This window comes from Corapipo altera, unplaced genomic scaffold (genome assembly GCF_003945725.1).
Source record: "Corapipo altera isolate COAL_440 unplaced genomic scaffold, ASM394572v1 0, whole genome shotgun sequence".
NCBI classification, from domain to species: Eukaryota; Metazoa; Chordata; class Aves; order Passeriformes; family Pipridae; genus Corapipo; species Corapipo altera.
The window spans coordinates 31020854-31048147 of record NW_020884872.1 but is presented as its reverse complement, the minus strand read 5'-3'; the positions used below and the strand labels follow the sequence as shown (position 1 = coordinate 31048147).

Here is a 27294-nt window from a genome sequence, read left to right as displayed (position 1 = left end):
CTCTGCAGCGTTTAACATCCTGCTTTGCAGACACTGCTGAGCTCTTTGGGCTGGAAGTCAGCTTAAAGAAGACAGAAGTTCTCTATCAACCAGTACCTCAGAAGTCTTCTATCATCCCCATATCACCATTGGTCAATCAGAGCTCAAATCAGTCAAGCAGTTTAATTACCTTGGTAGCCTCATCTCTTCGGATGGTAAGACTGACGGAGAGATAGACAACAGGTTAGCAAAGGCATATAGTGCCTTAGGAAAACTCCATAAAAGAGTTTGGCAAAATAAACACTTGAAGAAAAGTACAAAGATCAGTGTTTACAGAGCCATAGTGCTGTCTACTCTCTTATATGGATCCAAATCATGGGTCATCTACCGCCACCATCTGCGACTCCTAGAACACTTCCATCAACGCTGCCTCCGTACAATCCTAAACATCCACTGGTCAGATTATGTAACTAACACGTGTTCTAGAACAGGCAGCAAGTATCGAAGCCAAGTTGCTGAGAACACAGCTGTGCTGGGCAGGATACCTCTCAAGGATGAGGGACCACTGCCTCCCTAAGATCTTGCTTTATGGTGAACTTGCCACTGGCTGCCGCAAGAGAGGAGCCCCGAAGATACAAGGACTCCCTGAAACAACATCTCAGCCTTGGCCTTATTGATCAACATAACTGGTCTACTCTGGCCTCCAATCAGAGGTCTGGAGACACACCATCTATAACGCTGCTGCTTCTTTTGAGAAAGCACGCAGGATCACCATCGAAGAGAAAAGACAACGCAGAAAGAATCGTGTCTTGCTGATACCACCTAAGGAGTCTTTCTGCTGTGCCTTTTGCAACCAGACTTGTCTATCTCGTATTGGCTTTTTTAGCCACCAGTGCGCTTTGTAGCAAACGTGGGTAGAGCCCTTCCCAAATCTTCGTTTGCGAAGCCCAGCCATGATGATGAATGTTTTGAGAATGAAGGGCAGAGTCAACTGCATCAGCCACCAACTCTACAGTTCCACCTAAATACCACAAATGGCAACATCCCTTTTAATATACCAGTCTCCTGCATTTAATTTCCATTTGAAAAATGCATCTATAATGTTTCAATAAAAACACAGTAAAGTAGCCATGAATGCCTTTTTCTTCTATGGTAGATTTAACAATCACAGCAACATGAACAAACAGTAACATGTTCAACACCAGATAAAGATAAAAGAAAAAAGCTGAAGCACAGATTCTTGCAAGGCCCAGAAGGCTATTCTCCACTAATTTAAAAAAGGACCAAGTACAAAAATACACCCACAAACACAATCACAAGCAGTTTGTTCTACACTCTGAAGGAGGATTAAACCAGCAGTATCATGAACAATCCAAAACTAAGACATATAACTTATGTCTTGAGTTTTAAATAAACCAGTTCTCTCACCTGGCACTCTGGTATCTTTGTGTGCCTAGTGAGAGCCAAAACTGTGGGGTGGGAAGGGTACACATTCGTGGGACCAAGCAGAGGCTCTGGTCCTAACAGTCTGTTTCCTCCAAACTCAGAGGAATACAATGTTAATTTGTACTCCACAAATTGCAAGTGCTAACAAAGGTTAATTTGTATTCCACGGTACATTTGAACAAAGCCAGAAGGAGAGACTAAAAAAGTATTATGAAGGAGTAACAGAAGGAAAGAGAGTATACAGCTGCATGTTTTAATGCAAAAGAAGCTGCAGTGACCTTTCAACTTTGAAAGAATTTAACCACAGCCATCCTACATTCATTATCCAAGCCACTGGTTTATCATTGTCTACACGTGAATTTCAGAAAGGTCTCCCCTATTTCTGTCTAGAGCCTCTCTGATCAAGAGGGTGCAAACAGCCTTTGTGCAAAGCAAAAATATTTAACCCTGACACTTCCACACTCACCTCTACACATCCTCCAGAATGTGACTTAGAGCAAATATGCCAACCAATTGTGCAGTAACTGAGTGACTGACCCCTCTCAGACATCCCAAAAGCACATAGACTATTGTACAATCTCTCAGCAACTACTTATCACAAATACACACCTACAGAAAATTTCCCAAAGGTGTCATTTACTGTGCACACTTAAACAATCTGTGCGTACACAATTGGAATTCTGGTAATGCAGTAATTCGGTCAACAACAGGATGCCTGTGTAGCAGCATCCACCCATCCGGGGCTGCAGGCTCTGGATCTGAAGGATTTCTGCCCAGGCAAGATTTCCACGAAGAAAAAGAAGTAATGTCCAGAAAAAAAACAGGTGTGTGTATCCCAAACCTTCTCCAAAAATCATCACATTAATAAGCTCACATACTCTTGAACATTCAGGGCTCAAGTTTTGAGGGTTAAGGCGCTGGATATTCTCCGTATAAGTAAGTTACAGTCCAATGTGGCCAGGAAACAAAGTACACAGGAAAGTAGAATACAGTAGCACACAGGAAAAGCAACCAGTTCTGACAATCTGAAAGCTTCCAAACACTTTAACATGATTTGTTTTTACTACAGAACTGTCAATAAGTCAGTGAGTTTCTGTGCATATAAATTAAGACGCTCTTACTTCAAACTATTCCTATCCTTCCTCTAAGAAACAAATGTACACGTACAAGCCACAAACTACAGCAAGGAAAGGCAGTTTCCTAAACTAAATAGAGATTAGTAATGGTTCATTCAGAGCCAAACGTTGAACATTTTCATACATTAGAAGAAAATTCATCTAGCAAAAGATAACTGGTAAGAAGAGTGCTACAACCTCACCATTTAACACTATTTTAAAGTGCTGAAACTTTTAGAAATTTTTATTAGCTTGGGCACAAAATTCAAGCCATTGTTGAAGCCTGGTTATTATTTCCACACATTAGTGGGTTGAGGTTGCTGATGCTTCTTGTTTCTTTGTGCCTTGTTGTGTCTTGACAACTGTCTTGAACAAGCTCTGTTTCTGAGAACATATTCTTTCTAACTTGTCCTCCTTGCAAGAAACTCAGGATCAAAGCTTCATCATGCTCACATATTGCTGCAAATTAACAACAACCTTGTAAGTCAAATGTAATCCCATCACATTTGTTTTATTCAAATCTCTCTCTAACAGTACCTCTACAGTTTGTCTAGGGGCTGTGCAACTGAGTATGAGGGCTGTTTATTGGCACAAGTACTTAACTAGTAATTTGTAATGGAAAAAAGATTTAGTTCAGCCCATCTCCGAACTGTCTGAGGAAACTTAAAATGTTCATGGCATTGACATGCAAGACCATGATGTATCTGCAGGCTACAACAGCAATATTTGTGCTTCATAAGCATAGGAAACTTTTAAATTCTTTTTGAGCATTACACAGAAAAATTATATACTGTCACAAGCAGGAATAGGGTTTCTGTTGTTTACAGTCAGATAGATGGGTGGCACATCTGTGGGAAGCATCCGCAGGAATAGACAGAAAGCTGCATGAAAGCTGAGGAGACAACCAGAAAAGCAGCTGGAAGCACAGCTCTACAATACTGTAGAGTAATTGCTTTTTAGGTACAGACTAGCTGGAATAAAGTCTTGCACTGTGAACAAGGAAACTGCTTTCTCTTCACTTTCTGCCATGTTCAGGAACATGAAACATAGTGCGTTATAAACAAAACTAAATTATAGACTTACCAGTGTCTCATCTTAAAAAGAAGCAACTTACAGGACTCTAATCCTAAAAATTGTATCAATAATGAAAAAAGCTTTTTTGTTATTCAAGCAGTAAATAAAGTCATAATTACACAGCAGGAATAAGGTTACTGAATAAGATACTACTCCAAACTGTGTAAGTGAAGAAAAATAAAAGAAAAAAATACAAAATCATACTAGAAAATAAAAATCTTTTTGAGATTTTTCTGACACAGTATGTTCATGGTTCCTAGTTATAGAATTGGCTGTTTACTGTTAATAACAATAAGAGATTAACAATAAACAGATAACAGATTCTGCTAAAATACAAGCATGCATTTTATGTATTTTAAGGGATCAGGTTTTATTACAATAGCAGGCAACTCACATATCTCATGCAAACATCAATATTATTAAGCAATGAAATACACTGTCATGTTGCTTTTGGCACTAGAAGAGATAAGCCCAGCAAAGGTCAAGAATAACTACATTAATTTAGGTTATAAGGAACTTCTGGGGGTCATGTAGTCCAGCCCCCCACTCAAAACTAATTTCACCATGATCACTAGTTCCAAGTTAGAGTATTTTTGCCTTAGATAGGTCTTTCCTATCTAAGACTTATTTTGGAAGCATCATATTGATTTTAAAGACCAGTGTAACTCACTCTTTTTGTGCTAGCCCCAGTCTCTGGTACCAATTATGGTATCAGTGTCTTTTACTTGTCATTGCCAGTTTAACTTATTTTTTAAAAGGCCTACATGGAAATTCTTCACCACTGACACCTTGCCAATAATCTACTCCAGTATGTAACTATACTTGCCATTACAAAAACTGTTTCCACTACCTAACCTTGTTCTCCCTTTCAATTTCAGTCCCTTATATCCTGTTATTCACTATGGCCACAAACAATAGATGATGATGTCCTTTTCTTCTTCTTTTGGCAAGACCTTCTTGGCAAGTACTTTTAGAGTATTTCAGAATTATATCTCTCTCTCTCTTCTTTTAAGCTAAGGAATGTCAGAGCACTGATCCTTCCCTTACAGAGTAGGCTTTCTGAATCTTTGATCACTTGTTGCTTCTTTGAATCCCATCTAATTAATCTATTTTCTTTGCAGTGCACCATACAGAAACAGACAGAGTACAAAGCAGAACAGAAAGAAGACTTCCTGTGCCTTGCTGGAGCAGTAGACTTTATACTTATTTCCTTACACCCCTTTTTTGTACAATTTCTTCTGTTTTCTGCAATAACATGATAAGTACACTTAGCATGGGATTTACAGTAAACTTTCATTCCTAACTATCATGTTAACATCAAATTTCTTCCCCACTCTATGTATACATTTGATTTTCTTCGTCTTTACTGTGCCCCATGTTTTGACTGCAGCATTTTCCCCTACCTTCAACCTCTATTCACCCCCCCCTTCCTGACTAGGTCTCCAATTTGCCTAATTCATTTTAAACTCGAACCTCTTTGTCTACCTTTGCTGCTCCTCCCATCATGGTGCTGTTTGAAATCCAATAAGAATTATCTCCCTCTCACCACCCAGATTCACTAAGGAAAATATCAACCACCACCAAAAATACAACAGATTACTGCAAAGCCCCTCTTGCTCACTATTAAAATGTGACCATATATCTATTTTAACTACTCTAGGAAGACAATTACTGTCTTACAGTCCATTGTACATTTGTAAAATACATGTCTTACAGTAGGATATGAGCAGCTGTGTCAGATGCAACTGTCTTTCCTGGCTTGGCTAAATTAATCACATGATAGTCTCAGGATGCGAGTAGCAACCAGGATTTTAGAGGAGTCATGCAAGCATAGAAGATTCAGCATAAAGAAGTATTAGGAGAAGTCACACTGAGTAAAAGTACGGCCTTTCTCCATCTCTAACAACTGGGCTGTAATCAGAGCAGCCCCTCAAGATGTTGGTTGAGCCAGATGACATTAAATGCTCTGAGAGCAACCACATTTTATAATCCCATAAACTATTTGGCTAACCTGGACAGCAGGTTACTAAAAAAAAAAAAATCAAAGAAGAAGGCATTGCTGCAAAAGCCCCTTTGGTTGCAACCCTTTTCACTGCAGCTCTCGAAAAATCACTGGTGCCAGAGGAGTTCTGGTGCAACAGGCATAAGACAGACAAAAAGATACTTCAGACCCAAACACTGTCCACCTGAGCAGCAATATATATACCTCTTCTGCTTGATTCAACTGGGACAGGGTGTTCACTACCTCCACAGGACTCTCAGTAACCATTCCAAACCTACATTCCAGGTTTAATGAAATTCAATTCCTTTTTTTAAGTTATAGGCCAATCTGCTGTTGAAAACAAGTTTGAAGTGTATTTTAGATAAAGACCAGAGTAACATTCATGTGTTGGTGTTAAAAAGAAAAAAACCCTCTTATTTCCTTTAATTTCAGCTCCTGTAAGATCTGCAACAGACTTTCCAAAGAAAACCAACATTTTCCTTCTATTTAGCAGAAATGAAAGAGACCTCTCTTCTCCAAACTAGCATAAATTGTTATAACACTTTCTACTTTAGCATACCAGCCCATCCCTCCCCTTCCCCTGCCTTCACCCTTCCCAGTTTGTAGTCCATTGAACTTTTTTGATTGGTTTGTCTTAACTCACATCAGTGGGAAATCGGCACATAACTCTGAAAATCAGAACATGCAGCCAGAAGGCTGTAGCAGCATTCACTCGAATAACAGCTTCACTTGGGATCAAAGTATAAACTAAGGTGGGTTATGGTTGCAAAATACTAACATGCATCGCTCAGATTTCTCACTTTTTTTTTTTTTTTTTTTTACAAGAGAATATTGCGTAACCACTGCCAAGGGGGGAAAAACAGAGAGAGAGAAAGAGGTGGGGGGGAGGGGAAGGAAGAGGTAGAGAGATTCTGTCCTCCGTGTCTTGTTTCCTCTATGGTTCTTTCTATAGGACTCTTCTTCCTCTGGAAATAAATATTTTTGGTTCTTATGCCAAAATTTTCCACCATTGGCTGAGGCTTTTTGTCAGGTTCCTCTCAGTTAGGTTTTCTTATCCTTGTTGCTAAGATTAGATGTTTTTGAACGCTTATGATTATTGTGGCTGAGAAACAACATGGTAATTTTAATTTTATGAAAACAGCCAGAGGAGAGAGAAGACAACAGTTTTATTATAAATTCCAGGCTATTTTCTCTCCAAATGAGAGAAAACATCATGCTTAAAAGGAAACAGTAGCTCCAACCTTCATTACTTAAGTATGAGTGAATATTTAGCAAATTAGGAAGCGAGCTAAATATCTCACAAGTTCTCTCAGAGGTCTTCACATGTGAATTTATATCAGCATACCAAAATAAGCCATCCTCATACAGTGAGAAAATTCTACAGTTATGGCAACACTCTTGGATGAACTGAAAACCTGAAGCTTTTCCAACTAATTCTTCATCTTTAAAGGAGAATGATGAAATACACCACTGTTTTCAGAGTGCTACAAAAATGACATAGTTCAGCCAATCCTGAAGGGCTAAACTGCACCAGATTTTCACAATATATATTCCACACTTGTTCTCACATTTCAAGTAGCCAAATGCCTTCTAAAAGTCATGTAAGACACTGCCAACAACCATCGTGGCCAAGAACAAAACTTGCATATTTTAAATGAAAAAATACTTGAATTAAATCCTACTGTGCTTGCCCTAATTCAGTGAAATTATTTACTTTCCTTCCCAATTTCTGCAATGAATTAGGATTAAGAAGTTTGTTGATGTAAGAAGAGGAGGTTCTTGAGCATCATGGAGCATAGTGCTCTTCCCGGAACACTATGTACTCAAACCAATAGTCACATTAAAAAGCATCAAGACTACACTCTCTACACAGCTTTGATGTCATTTTTGTGACTGGTGTAATAGGTACACAGCACTGATCTGTAATGGTTAGAACTTCTTAAAAGCAGTGCCTTTAGGATAAAATACACCACACTTTTCTAGAACTCACAAAGGAGGTGGTGAAGACCCTGAGCAGGTCAGTAGTCCCAGAAAGCACGATTCAGTCAAAAGAGATGGTATTAAGCATAAAGTTATTCCTTGCATAAGAGCTCAGTCTTAGGAGGAATTCAAGGACATCTTACACTGAACTAACTGTGAATGTGAAGTGACTGCAGATCCTTTAAAAGTGGTCTTTCTGTGCACCACAGTAATCAGTATTTTGTAATTTTCATTTCCAACATCTACTTAACTTATGCTAACCATAGCACATTTTTAACCCTAGAAAGAGGTCTTACAACTGTTGTTCAAGAATCCCTCACGAGAGGTCTTTCCCATGTGTATTCAGGGCTTGTACTGCTTCCTTGCAACTCCAGTGCTACTATACACTGCATGAGGTCCAGAAAGTGACAAAGATCTTGGGCTAATTTTGAAGACTCTCTCAAAGGACCACAGATATTTCAGTCAACCTTCTTCAAACACAGTTACCTTTAAAAGCAAAACATATAATTGGCCATTGTGTCTGCCTTGTGAAGTGTTATTTACATAATCAGACCACAGGGTAAGCTAAAGCCATGCTGTTTCCAACGATGGCACTTCAGACAGAGTATTTTTGTCAGCTCCCGACAATTTTTCAGCTTATCCTTGAAGTTTGCAAAGCATTGTTCTGCAGAGACAAATTTTTGCACTTTAAAGCAATACCAAAGTCTGTATTACTTTGAAGTGTCTAAATCCTATTCTGTATAGACTAAAACTAGTTATATTTACTAGGGGAAGATATGATCTACAAAAATATCATATAATCCCAGTCTTAATTGGTATTCTACAAATGATTCTGCATGTTAGGTGATAATTATCCAAGATCTTAGTTTCTAAATTAAAATCAATCGCTTGAAGACTGGATTAGGGTTGTTGGAAAGAAGCACTATGCTTCTGCTTTAAAAAAATTTGTTTCAGTTATCACTGAGCAATTTGAGGGGAGTTGCTTTTTCTTTCAAAAAGTGTAAACAGTATTTTCTTTCCTACTGTAGATTTACTTTGCTATCTGAAGATTTAAACATACAGGAATCTAAATGCAATATAAATGTAATGAATAACAAAGTACGATAATCAAAGTATGCGACGTCCAACAGCCCTTCAGTGAATGGGAACAGCAAGCACTGTTTTCTTCAAACTGAGCTACTCGAAAAATTTGTAATGAAAACATTATCAATTAAAATACCATCCCAAAAGGCTTACTAAATAAACATAAAATTACATCGAGCTGGACAAAAAACCTTGGCAAATATTTATCATCAGTTTCTGAATCTTTCCCATTGGTGCGTTGAATGAAAATGTGGCACTAAATTAACTCCAATCTGTTTTGATTTTGGAAAACCTATGCAAAACTTAAAAAATAACGTTCTATGTATAAACTTCTCTTGAAGCAACACCTTAAGCACAGGTGATTTAGACTTTGGTTTTGTAACTGTGATTTATGATTAATTAACACATTACTGATATATCATTACAATTATTTTTATTTAACAAATTACCATCTTAATGCTCAACAGCAAGATCTGAAGAAGATAAATGCAGAAATTTTATACCAACACTAAGGAAGTATTGATTCTAAGCATTCAGAGGGAAAAAAAGGTATAAAAAAGAGCAGTCTGACTAACAAAAGCCCCAAATAGCAGATTTTTGTTTATTTCTTTTAAGAGACTTTTCCTTGTGTTACGCTTTGGGAGAAGAGACCGAGACATGTAAATCATGTGTCATGTAAGAAAGGAAAAAAACCATGACAAAGAGTTTCATAGATATCTATCTTTGCTGAAGTGAAAGCAAAATTCTTATGAGGTTCTTCAGCAAGAAATTAATAAAAATATAACTACTGAATTTATTAATAGTCAAAATGAAGAAAATACTACTTACAGTGCTATTCAGATACCCTTTTCTTGTCTGTCTTTGGCACATCTACACTTCTGCTGTCCAATTAAAAGATCTATATATTACCACAACCTTGAGAAGTTGACATTTTTTCCTGCTGCTTGCATTCAGAAGGGTAGCCTACCAACCAACTGCTACAGCAGAATAACACCACAAGGCATCTGCTTCTCCCACAAATGCCCAATGGGAAAAAAATATTCAATATGACACAGAACTCATCTGCTTCTTTTATAATTAAATAACGGCTATGAGTTGGCTATGCTACAATAGACAGTATTCATGGAAAGCCTCGGCTTCCTCTTCCTGGACCTGAGGCTCAACTGAAGATAATATTCTCAGCAGAATAATAAGAATAAACAATCACTGAAGACAAAATTAGTTTTAAAATTACTTGGTCTTTGAAGAATGTAGTCTACTATTTTTCAAGAGTTCAGATGCTTATAGAATAAAAGAACAATCCTTTCTTCTTCTAGAAAACATTGCTGAACAAGTTTATTTGCTTTACTGAAGGATAAAACCAAATTACCCTACTTTCAGTAAATAGTCCCAACCCTCAGGAAAAATGAATTTTTCAGGGTTCACATGGAGTGCAGTAAGATCAAAGATATATAAAAAGGTGAAAGTCTACTACACACAATAGTTACTTAATTATTTTAGAAAATTGTTTATGTGGTTATAATACACGCATTTCCCATTACTTGGTCAATTTGCTCATTTCTTACATGATATTCTGACAGAAAGTATTTTAAATTTCATTCAAAGACAGCAAGAATAGTCTTTCAATGGTGTTGATTGGCAGTTTGCCACTGCCATCACTAAATCATCAGGGAAGACAGAAAGCAGCACCAAAAATAACATTCTCTAGTCGGGTCCATTGGCCATATGTTACATGGGTAAATAAATAAATAAATCATGAATCAAAAACAAACATATGGTTTTCCAACAACCATAAACTAGGAAGAAAAACTAAACCACACCTATTCAGTTTTGACCAACCAATTCCTCCAAGAGCAGCATTTGTTTTTCTTCAGGTACATTTTTTTTTATTTTTTAGATCAGGATCACTCCCAAGTTAATTTTCCTGGACCAACTAGCAGGTATTTTTTCCTCATCAAGGCAGTACCTTCTGTAGCAGAGCTAGTCAACAAGCAATTTATAGATTGCTATCATACAGCAGCAGCACACAGCCATGCAGCCCTGTGAAGGTTAATTTGGTTTCAGAGCTTTTTACTTACCTTTCCCATTTTGCCATGCAGTATACCAGGACAAACTGAGGAAAGTAGTGATGAAAACTAACACGGTGGCCACAGTTCCATTTCGGAGCCTCATCTCATTTCAGCATCACACTTGTTTATGTTCTGTTAGTGATGAGGATCTATCTGTTGGGCTGCAATGAAGTTAGCTGAAGTCCACCAGGAGCAGCTGGACAATAGCGACACAATATGTACCTCTCACATATCAGATGTATCATAAATCAATCCATTCCAAACTGTTGCATGCTTTCTTACAGTTCTCATCAATCAAACTTCTCTTTATTCTTCTAGTCCTGTTTAAAGGAAACGAAATTTAAGAGATTATGCCAAAAAATATTTCCAAGCGCCCCCCAAGAACCGACATACACTACACGTTCATTGCTGTGTCTTATGTGCACCTCGCTCTCGGCTCAGAGAACAGAACTTGTTAGAGGAATGTGTCCCTTTTCTACAGCCACTTGTGTCTGGGGGAGCTGTATTTCACATAAATTCAGTCATTAAAGGACAAACATACACATCACCAACATTACAATTTTAATATAAACTGAAGCAAGGTCACGAGTCACCCAGCAGGTAATGAACTGATACAAAAGCTGCTTTCAGGAAGCAGCAACTCAAGGCTCCACTCTCAAGTCCTTACTTGAACAAAACCCCTCTGAAATCAGTGAGGGTCTCGTAACTGCAGCAGCAGAACCACGCACAGCAAAATGAGAGACCAGATTTACAAACCCACATCACTCATCTTTCTCCGCTCAGTGCAAGAGCATTTGATCCATCCACAACCATTTTTTTCCTATCTCAGCTGCAGCTAAAGCACAGACTACAGTCACATATGCACTGACTGCTCAATCTATACCAACTGGCAACAACCCAAAAGCCCCATAAAAAGCCATATGACCATATCCCTCTTCTATCTCCACCACACAGGCACAAGGATAAAAAATAAGTTACCTACAGGTCAGTTTTATCCTTGGGGAAGGCTCCATATCCTGAGATTAGAAAATCCTCCACTGGTCAAACACAGCCAACATCTAATCATCCTGTCCTAACTAAGCAAGACAAAGAGAATATAGGGCAATAAATTAACCAACTGAAAAAAAAAAAAGAAAAAGAGGGGGAGAGACTTGTTTCCAAAGCAATAAATCAGCTCTTACAGTAGTTCAAACATTAGCAGTCAACGTTCTTTCAAGGCACTGCCAGGTTTTTTTTCCCACTATAAACTATACCTGATACAAGTATGTTACTCAGCAATAAACAACTTGCTCTGAATTTTCCTTGGAAGCAATCTCTGTCATTTTCTCGCCTTGCTGCATTTAGAACAACAGAGTGAAAAATACTTTTTATTATTACGGTACCAAGAGATTCCAGTCAAATCTGAACTACTCTTCCCAAGCTTGTATTACAGCACACATTACCTTTACCAAAGAGCTCGCAAAACAAGACATAACCAACAGGCATGATTAAAAAAAGAACAGAAGAGAACAACAAAGTGGCAGAACTACACACTCCTGTGTTCAAATCTTGGTCACAACATCCACGTTGCAGAAAGTGTTTACCTTTGGACCACAATTACCTCACCTACAATGTTACTAGCATAATTTCTTTTGAGAAACTTTATGCACAGATAGGTTTGTGGCTTTAAACATTAACTCTGAAAGCGCATAGTACCTATGAGGAAAGGAACAAATGCAAGTACATTAAGGACTGTCTACATGAATTTAGGAAGTTCAGGTGATTCCCAGACCACAAGAATAAGCAACTAGGACACCCACCACAAGATCAATGGTACCAACAATTTAAAGTGTCTCTGAAGCAAGGATGCCTAAACTGTAATCTACTTTTCCCATTATTTTAGCATCTGTCAGATGTCTCTGGAGCAGCTCAGGTGTGCACAAAGGACCAGGTTGCAAGTTAGATGGATTATCCCAGTGGGGGCAACTGACAGCTGGTCCAATACGCAAAGAAAGAGGGCAATCAGGCAGAAATATCAACTGATAACACAAGGAAAGTGAACCATATGCCTTGCCAAAAATGTGAGCATCATTTTTACATTTGCTGCAACAAAATCGAGATGTTGCGATCAGGGCCTCTCACTGTGCTATTGGAATCCATAAAAAATACAGTCAGAAAAAAATCAGAAAACCAAAAAGTAAAAAGAACAGTAGCAACGTGATTCAACTGTCAGTCAACGTGCACAAAATTGTGTCAAATCAATAATTATCATGGGTTTGAGTTGGCTGGTTCTGCTTTCATCCTTCTCTTTGGGTGCTGCAACCACTCCTCTTAGCACAGGCACCAGCAGCTCAGCAGTACTTAGATGGTTATTCAAGCATTTCACTATATCAAACTGCATACATCAAGGCCATGCATGAACCAGACACGTCCCAGCTTTTAAAAATGCATATAGCTAAACCAGCAGAAACACATGTGTAGATGCACATAAATTATTTAACTCCCAGCTGGTCACTTTAGGTTTGTTTAATAATTTACAACACAATCTAAACAAATTTAACTGAGGGGTCATCCAGACTGAGATGACGGTATGATAGGGCATAACCAGACGGATGAAGCCTATGAAATTGGCCAGTATCATTATAATCTGAACCTTTCCCACTGCAGAACGAAGGGAATGACCCGGCTGGATGCTGAAGGCCATGGGTGCTGAAGGTTCCGGTACCTCTTGGATGCTGAGCAGCACCCTACTGAATCACATCTTAAATAAAAGAACAAGTTTCTGTACGTATCCAGACACTCCCAAAATACATACAAAGCATATTCCCAACCGCAAACCATAAAAACTGATGCACTTCAACGCGCCTGCAAAGGCTCTTCACACAGCTGCTGAAGGGCTGGATGGTGCGGGATCATAGCATGAACAGTGCCAGACTTCCGAGAGGATGAGCCAGACCCCATCCTGCCGGGAGGGCGCGAAAGCACCTACCACGGCAGCAGCGTTGCATTGAAAGGGTTGTTCTTGAAGGCAGAGGAGAGCGGCACGCGAGTAAAAGACAGCAAGAAGGAAAAGGTGGCGGAGATTTGCTAAACGGGGGCTTTTCCACCTTATTTCCACTGACAAGCTCCAGCACACCCCGCGGCGCGCAGCCTGGAGCCGCCACCCGCCATCCCGTAGCCTCTAAAACCGGGAAAGGGGGGGAATCGGCTGCCTCCGTGGAAACCGTCCCGAGTTAGTCGGGACCTCCCTCGGTGTCTTACCGCCCCAGTCGTGTCCATCTCGTCCGGGAAGCGAAAAATGAGCGGGGGGAGATGGGCATCGGGCGCCGGCAGCTCTACCGGGCGGCAGAGGGCGAGAGAGACGGGGACGAAGGGGAGGGAGGGACGGAGAGCGCCGGTCCGGGGAGCTGCGCGGCGCCCGGGGCATCGCGGCGGGGCTGCGGAGGGAAGGAAGAGGCGCAGGAAACTGCAAACTCCGCCGAACGCCCTCGGGATCCCGGCGAGCGGGGAGGAGCAGGAGGAAGGGCTGAAAGAGGGGTCTCCCCGGGGCGCCCCAGCCGGAGAGGAAGGGGGCGCAACGCCGCTCTGCCCCAGACCCCCGCGGGCACCCCCGGGCAGAGGGCGAAGGCAGGAGGCGGCAGCAAGTCCCGGGGAGGAGCGGCCGGCGCTGCCCGCACCGCCACGCAGGTGCACGGGAGCGCAGAGGGGTGCGGGCGGGCAGATGGCGGAGCAGGACGGCCCCCAGCCTCCCGCCTGCGACACCGCAGAGACCCGCGGCGAGGGGAAGCGCCTCCGCCGCACTCCCGCTCCGGAGGATGCGGAGGGACGCCCGTCCCTGGACCCTGCGGAGCCGAGCCGGCGGTCCGCAGGGGCGCGGGGCGCGCAGGCGGAGCGGGACGCGCTGACCGCGGCTGCCGAGCTCACCTGTGCGCGGCGCTCCGGCGCGGCGGACCCGCGGGTCGCGGGGGCTGTGCAGACTCCGCCGGAGCTCTCGCTCCCTTCCCCGCCCGCCCCCCGCGTCAGCGGCGCACCCAGACCCGGCGACCGCCCCCCGCCCCGGGCGCCATGGAGCGCGCGGAGCCGGCACCGCCCACCCGCCGGCACCGCGGGCAGCCAATGGGCGCCGCCGAGGATGGCGCCGCTCATTGGCCGGGCGGCCTGTCGCTCTCCTCGGCCGCGGCTATAAATGGCACTGTCTCGCAAGCCCTCCTCAACAGCTGCGGCGGGAGCTGGGTGGGGGCGTGTTCACGGCGCGGCGCTTTCCGCAGCGTGTCCCCTTTTTAGGTTGTGCTTTTGGGGGTGTATGGTTTCGGGAGAGCCCCAGAAAAGGCTTGGCGGCGCCAGCACTTGGGCGCTCGTTGCCCTGGGGTCAGCTGCAGGAGGTGCATCCTGAACTTGTCTCTCCTGAGGGCCGACCCCTGGCCTGCTGTGTGAGGGTTTCTCCATCTGCCCGTCAGTGCCACACGAATGACGTGTATCGGTGCCCCGTATGACCCGCTTGCTCACTAGTGACAAGAAGTCATAGTCGTGAATTTCACCTTTGAGTTCACACCGTGCTAATAGACACCTCCTAGAGCTGTTTGAAATAAAGAGCAGCTTGTTGCTTCACACCAGTAAATGAATCCTCTGTGCTTTGTCCCGTTCTGGGGAGGGTGTTCTCGTGGCAGTGGTTTATGGGCCGCCCACGAAGTGGTTACACAGGTACAGCTTTGGAGGTGTGAGAGTGAACTCAGTTTCCTCCAGAGGTTCCTTAAGTGCAACCAGTGAGAAAGTCGAGGCGGCTTTGCTCTATGGGTTGATTATTTAGAGTTGTGATATTTCTGTTCTGTAAGTAATCCCCTATCTTCAGTGGTTCCTTTCATGTGTTCCTGGAATTCCATGCATCTTTTAGAGTCTGAAAACTCCCATTAAAATCAAATGGCACCCTCAGCACAGGGTAGGATCCAATCTACCCCACAGGAGCTGTGCTCTTGTCAAGTAGTGCTAAGTGGTTGGCAGTGTTCAATCCTTCTGACAGATTTGTTTCCCCTTTTCTTCTGGTCTTCCACCTAACTCAGATAAAGCCCATAGTACACATTTTCACTCTCCATAGAATTATAGAATCATAGAATGGTTTGGGTTGGGAGGAACCTTAGAGACCATCTAGTTCCAATCCCCCTGCCATGGACAGGGACATCTTTCACTAGACCAGATTGCTCAGAGTTCCATCCAGCCTGCCTTGAACACCTGCACAGATGGGGCATCCACAACTTCTCTGGGAAACCTGTGGATATTTACTCTCCATTAAGGCTCTTATGCTAGATATAGTGGGATAGTTCCCCACTAGAACTTTAGAAACTGTGGAAAAATCTTACTAGTTATTCTGTCTGAAGAGTGACATTTAACAAGTCTCCATATGCTTTCATTTTTTCTTACCAATGCTTCAACACATTACAGTATCTTTACACATTCGGGTGCCTGCACAGTAGCCCCTCAGTGATTTTGTTGTCTTTCTCAAAGATCACAAAGAGGAACTGGTGGCAGCTCAGGCAGAGCGCAAAAAAGAAGCTCAGGAAAAGTTTGCAAGGTCTTGATACTCAGGCTGTTCTGTGATTTTTTTTGTCATTGAGTGATGAGAATTTATTGTGCAAATGTGTGCTTCAATCCTCCCTTTTACAAAGTAGTGGAATGGAGTGGATTTTTTATTGAAAAACATATTCAGCACAATAACTTTCAAACAAAACTTAGAGCATGCACATCCTCATGCACACAGACACATCTATAGCAGAATTTTCTGTAGAAATCCCAACAAGCTAAAAATATTAAAGGCACTATTGTTTGCATCTAATAGATTAGTGTTGCTTAGGGATATGAATTTTTGCATTTCTGTGCTGGAAAAAAATCCTGGCAGAGAAATTTTCACATAAAAGTTCTTTTGTTGGGAGAGCTTAGTCTGCTGAAGAAAAGACTGGGTTACAAGATGAGTATAATGACAGTTATTTCACGAGAACTATCTGAGCCTTCATACTTTTTGTCCTTTCACTGATTGAATGTTTGCATTAGGAGGGGTTACTGACTGCAGCTTGACAGTATCCAATTAACTATTAATTTCCCCAAACAATAGAGTAAGTGTAATGTGATTGTTTCTCTGACATCTTCCCCTTAAGTTAGTTTCTTGAGAAACAAGGCAAAGTTCAAGATAGAAAAAAATCAACATTGCCCCCATCTGACCTACTACAGCAATAATCAAATGCCTCTTGGCATATTCCGCTGCTTGATGCATGGACAAAGTGCACAGTGAAGGAAAATGCTGCAGCTGCCAGTGGAAAGGAGTTGGGGCTATTTGGCTGGCACACTAAAATGTTGCTTACTTCTAGTGAGGGTGGCAGCCTCCTTTTAGGCCTGAACAATATTTAATGCAGGCAAATTTATGAATTCTTTCTTCCTACTGAGTTATTCATCCATCCTGAACAGCCACTGCTGTTCAACTGGAGCATCAGTCTGAAATGAGAGAAGACTAAGCACTCCCAAACTTCCAAAGTTGTGTTTAAATGCAAGTGTTAAGGTGCAAACGCTGTAACAACCCATAATGCAGGAGACTTGGGGGGTGAAGTGTTTTAAAAATATGGGAAGCTTAAATCTTTAGTGTTCCAGCTTTGCTTGCTGGAATTAAAAAAAAAAAAAAAAAAAGACCAAGGAGATGGCAATTCTCTACCAGCAGGAAATAAAACAAACAAACAAACAAACAAACAAAACAAAACAAAAAACACAAAACACAAAAGAGAAATACATAATCATATTTCAGTAGATGGAAAATTTCATGCTGGGAAATTTTTGCTAACGTATTACCTAAATATCAGAGAAAAGACAAAGTGGCAAAAGATGCTCCAGGCCTGCTGTAATTTCACATATGCTGCAGTGGCTGTTTCTGGCACACCTGGGCAGTCAACTTCTACAGGGCTGTGTGGTTGTTGCCATTCATCAGATTTGGAGGTTGTTTTATCCAGGCACTTTTCCTGACTCCTTCAGAAGCACAACACTGTTGTCCTTGCATTTCACTGTGCTTGTGTTCTGGCTTTCTCAGGCACTGGGAAAAATGCAAAAAAGGTAGAGGTGCTTGGCAGTGGCATCAAATATCTAAACAGTTGTTTGGCTTAAAAATGGCCATCTGAAAATTGTCTATATCTCCCAACTGAGAATTGAGTCCTCTCTCAAAGACAGGATTTATTTCCTGCCTGCCACTTAACCTTGTTTTTTAAGAGAGCAAATGCCTCTCAGTGTTTCTACCTCCATTTCACCTCAGTTTTGCTTTTTTCAACTCTAAGCCTTTCATGACCAAATCTTTGTTGCTGAGCACCTCGCTCAGTGAAGCTGTGTTTCTGCTGGGGCTTTCCCACACTCCCATATCAACAATAAACACAGAGGGACACAAATACACCCAGTGTGTATCATGGAAGGACTGGCCATGGTTGCCCCCTGCCCCTGCATCTGGTCTATGCCCCAGGCTGTCTCCTGCATAAGGACACATGCCATCCCTACAGCACATGAGGAAAGGAAAAGCCAACTGCTCTTCAACCACCTTCTTAAACCTGCTGTGCTGAGGAGCTGGGCTTGAAATCATGGCACAGCACAGGGCAGACTTGAGGCCTCACCTGGTACCCTGGCTGCAAAACGAATGCAGATCTAAGCTTATGACTGCCAAGAGACATAAACTACAACTTTATACTCCAGACTTTTGGCACGTGCTCCCTGCCAAAGAGTGGGCTGGTTGCACATTAGTCTTTGCATTACTGTCTTAGTCTCACCTCTCCTCTTGTCTAACCTAGCCTGCCTCTTTGTCACCAATCCTCCTTCCCACAGGAAGATGAGTTTGTGCAGGACGGTTCAATCCACTTCATTAGAACCAGATATTAAGGAGTCAGAACCAGATACCAGACTATTGGCTAAAATATAACTCTGGGGCATGTAGCTCCCTCCTATTCTTGCCCTGTCACCCAGCAGATGTCTGATCAGTGGGTGTCTCTTCCTTCCACTGCTGACTGAAGGGCAGATGTGGGCATCTTTTGCAGACCAAACTGCAATAGAGCATTTGCTGCCACATCCCTTCACTTTATGCTCTGTTTCTGATGGGGGTCAAAAGCCTGAAAAAAGCCACGTTATGACAAGAGCTCTGCAGATGGAGGAGCAAGAGAAAAGCTTCCTGTGCTTTCTTGCACTGACCTGATCTCTTTCTTTATACAGGAGGAGCACTAGGATGAACTTGGTCCACATGAAGGGAAGAAGAAACAGATTCATGAGCACCTTGATGAAGTATGATCCTGCAGCATGTATCCTTCTAATCATGTCTGCTCATCAACTTACCTAGTCTAAATTTCACCCTGAACAGCATATTCACTGTGCATATCATTCCATACCACAGCAGGACCATGGACCAGCGGACTCAAATCCAGCCCAGGGAGGATGAGAGCTGTTATTTGAACCCAAGGTGTATGCCAAAGTGATTCTTTCAGCTGCTGATTTGGGGTAGTGGAGAGGGAAAATCAGTAAGTGAATTATATCTTTAAACCCCCTTGCTTGACTTACCTATGGTACGTATCATTAACTTGTATCCCTCCAAGACACAGCAAGTGTCAAGACAATCCCTGTGAGCCTGTGAACTGCAGAACTGAAAATAACTATCAAAGCCACTCTCCATTTAAACTAGCAGAGCTGTTGCTCTGCTGTAATGAAAAGATCTCATGCTTTGCCCCATCACAGCAGGGATCCAGGCTGTATTAAGTCATTCTCGCTGGCCTTAAAGGCTTTAGTGATGTTTCTATAATTTGAGCGTTATCTTTCTGCCAATTTACAGTCCCATCTCCTCCCCAGAAAGCAAACCTGTAGTTATCCAAAAAGTAGTGGAGGATGATATGTGGCAAGGAAAGCAGATAGGACAGGACCAGTCTTCACAGCATTTAGAAATAATGAGTGTGATTTTCCAGGTCTTAGGACTTTTTAGACCATGGCTTTAGGAAAAGGAGAAATGAACCTTAAACAGGAGCCCCAACTGTACAGCTGGAATAGCATGAAAGTAGCAACAAGCTGCACTGCTGCAGCTTCAACAGGCAACAAAAATCATAGTAATAACTTAAGAGCCTTGGGACTATGAGACAGCTCTCTCCCCCAGGAAGGACACTGAGGACATACGTTTTTTAATGAAGCAGTGTTTTTCTTTCTTCACCAATTCAAAAGAAGCTTTAGATTCCCATCTCCACACGCAGACTAGGTGTTCAGCCTCCTCTAAATTGCCTGCAGATTACTCTCCTGGCAAACAATGGGAAACCAGCAGTTTAAGAACAATGTGTTGACATTGTATTTTATTCCCAAAAAGTACTTTTCATTATGATAGCTCTTAGTGTGATCCCACGTGCTGTGCAGCCACGTGGGCAAATGCTAATTCCACCCACCAGTGGTAGGTGCAGGTAATGAGAGTGAATGGGACAGGGGTCAGGGGCAGACTCCAATCAAAGCAATTAAGTACTGCTGGCAGATGGAGCACACTGAGCAGTTGATAAACCCTTTCTGTGTCGATGATGAAGAGTTTGATAACTGCAACAGCTGTATCAGTAGCATATTGCATGTCATGCATAATACTGCTGTTACTCCTATCCTGAGAGAAACAGAGCTGTAACAAATGACAAGGTTGACATATGCAGAATCATTTGGTTTTTAAGGTGATTACAGGTTACAGAGCTAGGCACATGTGTACTGACATGTTCCAAGGATGACTCCTGTTTATGGATAATTGAACCTTGAAACCATCAAGGGCTGAGTGTTGTCCCTGACCACCAGAGCTGAAGGGGGAAAAATGCAAGCACAAACCAAAGAGTATTACAATGGGCTTAAGTGAAGTGGACTTGTGTGGAAAGCCATGGCTTTCCTCCCTGTTTCTCCCATGCTGCAGGATGTGTCTCCTCTTCCCTCTGCATTTATGTGAGGTTGCCAGGTGCTATGAGCCCAGAGCTGGCCCAGAGTTGTTCCCCAGGGAGCACAACTGGGATGGTATGTGGTTCTTGGAAGAAACACATCTCACCACCTTTGTGCAGAGTGTAGCTGCGGCCTGGCCCTCAGACTTACCATTGTGCCCATCCTGTTTCATTAGAACCTGTTAACATTTTTAATACTGTATCTGCTGCTAATTACAGCCCAACAATACTAACCCAGTGTGCAAACAAGGCCATCATCTAAGTATTGTTTTGTGTAACCAGAACGCTGGGGTGGCAAACATTTGCATGATGTTTAATTATTTAGTCAAAACATAAAATTTGTCTTCCTCTCAAAAGCATTTTTGTGAAATGTCTCAATAAATAAACACCGCTATTTTTATTAACAGCAGGGAAGATTCATAAAATGTATTAGTCAGAAAAAAGCAAATAACTCCATCTTGCTAGAGTAATCAAAACATGCCACTCCAAAATAAGTCCCCAAGCATGGCAAACACCAGCATGAACTTCTTTGTGCAACAAAGCAGAAGACAATTAAAAGCGTAACAGTTCAGCAGCTGTACCTTGGAGGGGTCAGGAAGCCAGAATTCAATGGCTTTATTCACTCATTAATCAATATATAATATTTTGAGAATACTGACTCAATTACATTGAGTCAGCTGAAGTGAGCCTTGTAACTATAAAAGGTAACATTTGGGGTCAGCTGGAGGCCCATGCATGGTGCTGCAGCCTGAGGAAGGCGTCTGCAGGCTCCTGCTCCAACATGCTGCCCATTGGAAGGTGTCAGGGCCATGCCCCAGGTGACAGGCCCACGTTTGCACCCCTAACATGGGACCTGGCAGCAGAGGTGCTTCTTCATGGAGTTCCTCTAGGCAGTTACTTAACAGGCTGAATAAAGCAAAACAGGATCTAGTAAAGTAGCCAGAGGTGCATAATAAAAACATCTGCCTTGACGGCATAGGAAAGGGGCTCCTTCTGCAGCGTTTCTGCACCATTGCTTTCTGATAGGGAAGAAGGGCTGGGTCTGACTTCAGTTGTTTTGGTGTGTAAATAGAAAAATTCCCCTAAAATAAATTGTCAGAGTCAAGGCTGAAGTTGCTGAGTGTGCCGGGGCTGGTGTCCCAGCACCAGTCAAGACCAAGAAGTTCTTTCAAGCAAGTAAAACTCACAGGCTGCAGAGGAAGAGACAGACATTGGACTCCAGTTTGATCAAAACAGTTTCTGTGCCCAAGTATAAAAGCTCCAAATTGTACTGGGTTGTTTGAAGGGAAGGCAGAATTCAGGACCTGAAATTGTTTCTTAATTAAAGCAGCAATTGCCCACTAAATTAGGAGGAAGTATGTCTTACGTCTTATGTCCTGGGAACAAGCATTCACATCTAAAATCAAATATTTTAGTAATCTGAAATTATGAGCTTGCATATCAGAGAAGCATAAAATTAAAAGGTTATTTCATTTTATTTAGACAAGATGGAGGTTTTTATTATCTCTTTTAAATTTGACTTTATACTTCAGTTGTATTTCAATAATGTTATGCAAGAAATTAGCCTCATGTCCTTCTGCCCTCTCTGAAACTTGTCTGTTACTTGCTAACAAGAATTCCAAATTACTCAAGCCAATTTCTGAGACATGCATATAGTTAAGAGAATCCCTTTTTGTCCTTCAATTATGTAAAAGCTACTGAGGAAACCAACTCTTCTCCTCCGATAGCCTTGGTGTAACTTCCAAGACTCAGTCTGAGCGTTACTGTTCTGTGGCTCTGTGCCAGGGTCATGTCACACAGGAGCCGGAGAGGGGATGGCTTACTTTGGTAGATGGGTTTGGGGAGGTGTTTGAGCAACAGAGTAAAGCAAATGGGGAAAACAGCATAAGTCTACCAGCTTAAATAACCACCCTCTGCTTTCCCCGCATGAAAACCTAAGCCCACATAAACAGGCTCTGACAGCCAACGCTGCGTTTTTGCTAAGCCAAAGCAAAACCCTCCTTCCCATCCTGCTTTAGGGAAGTAGGTCACAGTAAAATCTGCCTCTCCAATCTCTTGTCCATGATCACAAGGTAAGATAAATTATACCCTCACATTAACTGGGGAAACTGTGGCTTGAAAGGCAATTCAAAGTCTCAGTGTCTCTCTGACAGCAGCTGACAGCACCATCCACATCGGAAGTGCCTTGCAACCCACTGCCCCGGGCTGCTCATGCTCTGCGCTCCACTGACCGACCGAGCTCAGTAGCTGGCTCTGATGGTGGGGAAATACAGGCACCCCTGGGTGGCAGGTGGCTCTCTGCAGGCTGCTTCAACACACCTGGAAAACAGAGAATTCCCTGTTGAGGTGGAAAGGTTCCTTCCATTATCTCTACCTTCAACTTCTTCTCTTTGCATTGCTTTTTTTTCCTTGTGAGACTGTAACACTGCCATATGCAGGCTGTGCCCACCACAGTGCTGTGCTGCATAAAAGCAGGGGCAGCACATCCGGTGTCGTGAGCATGTCCTGTGAGCGCTGGAGCTGGATTTACTGCACCATTGAACCACCCAGGGGTTTGAAGGAGCATATGAGCAAGCTCTGCAGTGCCACAAGGTTGGGGTAGAGGAAGTGACTCATGACACTACTCCTCTTACTTGGGAGTCTTCTGTGGTTCAAAATAAAGGCATGAACCAAACCACGGGCTTCATTAGGCAAAAAGCAATCCCTTCTGTGTTCTTGAGGTGACTGCTGCAGGAAGAGGCAAAGGAGTTAAAAGAAAGCGAGTCTTGTTTAAAGGAGTGGCTAGATGGGGAAGATGATGTCTGTTTTGCCTGGACAGGCTCAGGACCTTATTCTGCTGCCTCGTCTGCAGGCAGCCTGCCCATCAAAATTATCTCCGGTGCTGAGTGCAGTGAGGACGAGCCAACAGCTTATTAAATAGGAGTCTGTGTTATTTCTGCCGAGAAAGGTGGCTTTTATTTTCCTGGAGGGTTATTAACTGAATTCTTCTCTTGTCATAACTCCGTTTGTTTTTCTCTGCATTTTCCAGACCATTCTCCTTGGTTCTTCACTGTAAGCAATGGTTTGCTGGGGTTTACTGGTAGTCTTGTTAAATTTGGGGCAGTGGGAATAAAAATAATATGAAAATCGGGTTTCTTTGTGAGACACGATCACCAGAGCATGACTTTGGGACAAACTCGGCTCTGCAGTTCAGTGACTTCCAGTTTCTGATACAGTGTTGAAATCTTTACAGCAGCTTGGGCTGCCACTTGCACAAACAGTCCCGTGACTGGAGTTGGAGCCCAGAGATACGTAACTACTGTTGCCTCATCTCAACATGGTCTGGTACCAACTGCTGGCTGGGGAGGGCAGCACAGATGGTGGTTTGCAAGAGGAGGGGCTTGCTGGGTTTTTCTGCCTTCTCACCATCACCGAAGGCACCATAGTTTTCCGTGGCCTGGCCCAAGAGCAGCATGAGTGATCCCTTTGCTTTGTCATCTCAGAGCTGCCAGCATGGGTGACAAGTGACAGTGTGGAAGCCATGCACTGATAATCGTTGCAGGACCCATTGGTGCAAAGTGCCCTTTTTTAGTAGACAGTGAACAGAGAATTCTTTCTTTTTCCTTTTTTTTTTTAATTAGAAGTTTCTCAGGAAGAGTCGACTCTCAAAGGCAGGGTAGTAATTTATGTGTCAATTCTAAACTTGAGAAATCAAACCATATTTGGGGAAAAAAGGGAACTACTTGCAACCATTAGTTAAGATACCACAATATCTGGCTCAGCATCCTTGAATAGACGTGAGTAGAATTATGAACCTGAAACATATACCATTTCATACTTATTTGTATAAGTAAACAAACAAAGCAAAAAGAAATCAACAATAAAAGTACTCAATGTGAAGGTGTGTGAGATGGAAGAAAAATTACTCTCTATCACTTTGCTTCAGTAATATCTTACATTCTCTTAGTTGCATTCCTAACAGTTTTAAGAACTGTTTGGGATCAGAGAGTGATTTGGGATCCTGGAGAGGGAAATAGTTCAACATTGCCCTGAATGATCTCCATTTAAGCTGCCATAGGTGAGCTAGGGTGGTTTTCTTCTGGGAATACAGCCAGTGTAAATAGAGAGTTGGAATCTGCAGCAAAGGTACTTCAGGATACTGCAAAGGAAGAAGTCTGTGAATACGTGTATCATCAGTCCCCAGCTTCAAAGTGTAACATGATGCTGAGAATTATTTGGGACTAATAGTCCAAAAAAAATGTGATATTATTTTGTGAAGTCAGACAATAAATGATCCCACACTATAGAAACTCCATGATTGCTGTCACTTACTGAGCATCTTGGCAAACACTGAGAGTATGTGAGCCTGAGACCTGTGCCCACTTGGAACTGAAATGCCTTCTCCTACAAGAGTTAATCCCATGCAGCCACATTGTGCAGGATCACACAGGGCTACATTCCCCCCAAGGGTTTTTAATGATGTGCAGCACTGCCCAGTGTTCACAAATGGATTTTTTTTGACTCTGTAACAGTACAAAAGTTATCTTCTAAACACAAACACAAAATCCTGTAATTAAACTTTTGTTACCCACAGCAAAGTGCTCATCATGTATACCAAGCAAACATTTTGGCAAGTTTATTGTGCTCCTCGAGACTAAGAGGAAATTAATGGCATTGCAAAATTACAGCAAGCTGCTTCCTATGCTGCTGCTGGATATTTTCATGGGCGACGAAATTCATTTTGAAAAAATGCAACAGATTTAGTAAACATTTTTACTGTCAAAGGCACCAAAGTGCAAAACACCATATCAAAGTAAAGGCTAGGGGGATATTTGGCCTTAAAAAATTATTGCACTTCACTGTCTATTAAAAATTATTTAGTATCAATTTTTCATTTAAAATTACTAAACATTAGGAGGTAGCTGGTTAGGATAATCCAACAAGTAAACTGCATAAGTCATGAAATTTAGAGTTTTTGCACTGAAACATGCCTGATAGACAATTTCATTTGCATTGTGTGAGGCCCTTCACCCCTGGGAAGACACCTTGCTTGTTAAACAGAAAGCCAAAGATGTCTCATGCAGCACTTCTGGGAGAGGAAACTTCTATTTTTCAAGTCCATTTTGTTGTTGTTCTTTGACTGTAATTCCAGCTCTGTTAGTTTATGTGCATGAGTCATAAACAAAGGGTGAATTTTTACATTTTATTTTCATTAGATGTCATATTCCAATGGTATATATCGCAGCTGCATGAGCAAAATGGATCAGCTGAGTCAGTTATATTGCTTCGCCATTGGAAAAGTACAGTGACGTCCTCAGGAAAGCTAATCAGATCTGAAAGGCTTTTCCGGTGGTATTGAATGTGAAACAAAAATCACTGTTCATACAGAGGAGAGCACTACATTTGTGTTTCCATCTTTCCATTTTCACAAATGAGCCATCTGACCAAAGAAGAATACATGGGCTCTAAAACTATTTCCTGTCTACCTGTTGACAAGACACCTAGAGCAAGTCCTACCTGCATGACCCTTTCACTTAGAAATCTGGGTACGAACCAACGCCATGAGAAAATAAAAATTCACCTGGCCATCATATCAGAGGTTTAAGTAGGCAAGTATCTTTGCTTGCACAAAGGCAAGGCACATTGGCAGTGCTAAGAGAATATGAAGAAGACCAGTGACATTGCCTGCCAAAGACACTCACAGTATCCCAAGCCAAGGCCCCACTTTTTGTGTTGAGCAGCACTTGATGGGTTTTGTCTTCCACTTGTTTGCCTATCTGCATTCTGAAGTCAACTAAACCTATGGTGTCTACAACCTCCTGTGGCAATCTGTTCCAGTGTAACTTTGCATTGTGTGAGAAGAAGCACATCATGTTATTGCTCCTCTGAAGCACTTTTTGAGACACTTGAACTGGTCCATAATTATGGCAGAATTGGTCAAGATCCTGAGTTTGTTTCCGGTAGGCCTGAGCAGCCTGTGGGGCTGCAGCCCGTTCCCCTGAAGGTCGGATGATGGTCACAGGCTTGTAGGAATCCACAATGCTGGCTGTCACCACTCACAGCAGTCATTCTCACCCACTTGGCACTGAAAACATGGAACTGAGTGGAACCACCAGAAACCCTAAGGCAGCAATACCTGGACCTCATCACAGTCAATGGCAAAATTGTCCAGCCGATGGTTCCTGCCTCAGCATGCTCCCAAATCTAGATCCCAAATGGCACAGGAGGTGTAGGGCTGTGCTCCATGAAGAGCTGGTCGTCCATTCACCTCCTCTCCTTGACATGTCTGCAAGGGAGTTGGACACGGGACTTGTTCCCCTTGAGACAGTGCAGGGCTTACCACGATACCTCTGCCTTTCACCTACATTATTCCTGAGCATCTGTCTACGAAAATAGGAGATAGTCCAAGAGATTTTTACTCTTCCCCATACACTGCACAGGTCATGCTCCAGGAATTCAGTTGTGATTCAACACAGTTTTAATTGTTTTAAACAGGGAGGGAATTGTAAGGAGACAGACCATACCTTTAGCTACATTTCCTGGAAACAATGTGCTCTTTTCATGGGGTGACAATAATGAGAGAATACAAATTTGGTCTTTTTTAATATAATATATTCCTTTAATACAGAAACTGTTCTTTTTTT

At 42.3% G+C, this 27294-nt stretch overlaps 1 protein-coding gene across 1 annotated transcript in view; it reads right to left on the bottom strand.

Moving 5' to 3' along the window:
• Positions 1 to 14742, bottom strand: part of MGAT4A (alpha-1,3-mannosyl-glycoprotein 4-beta-N-acetylglucosaminyltransferase A) — a 79058-nt gene extending 64316 nt beyond the window's left edge. Inside the window, exons 1-2 of the mRNA XM_027642108.1 lie at positions 14652 to 14742; positions 10758 to 11068 (exon numbers count right to left, since the gene is read on the bottom strand). Coding sequence (XP_027497909.1) covers positions 10758 to 10851 — 94 coding nt within the window. The 5' untranslated portion in view covers positions 10852 to 11068; positions 14652 to 14742. The remainder of the gene's footprint in view (positions 1 to 10757; positions 11069 to 14651) is intronic.
• Positions 14743 to 27294: the final 12552 nt, after the last annotated feature.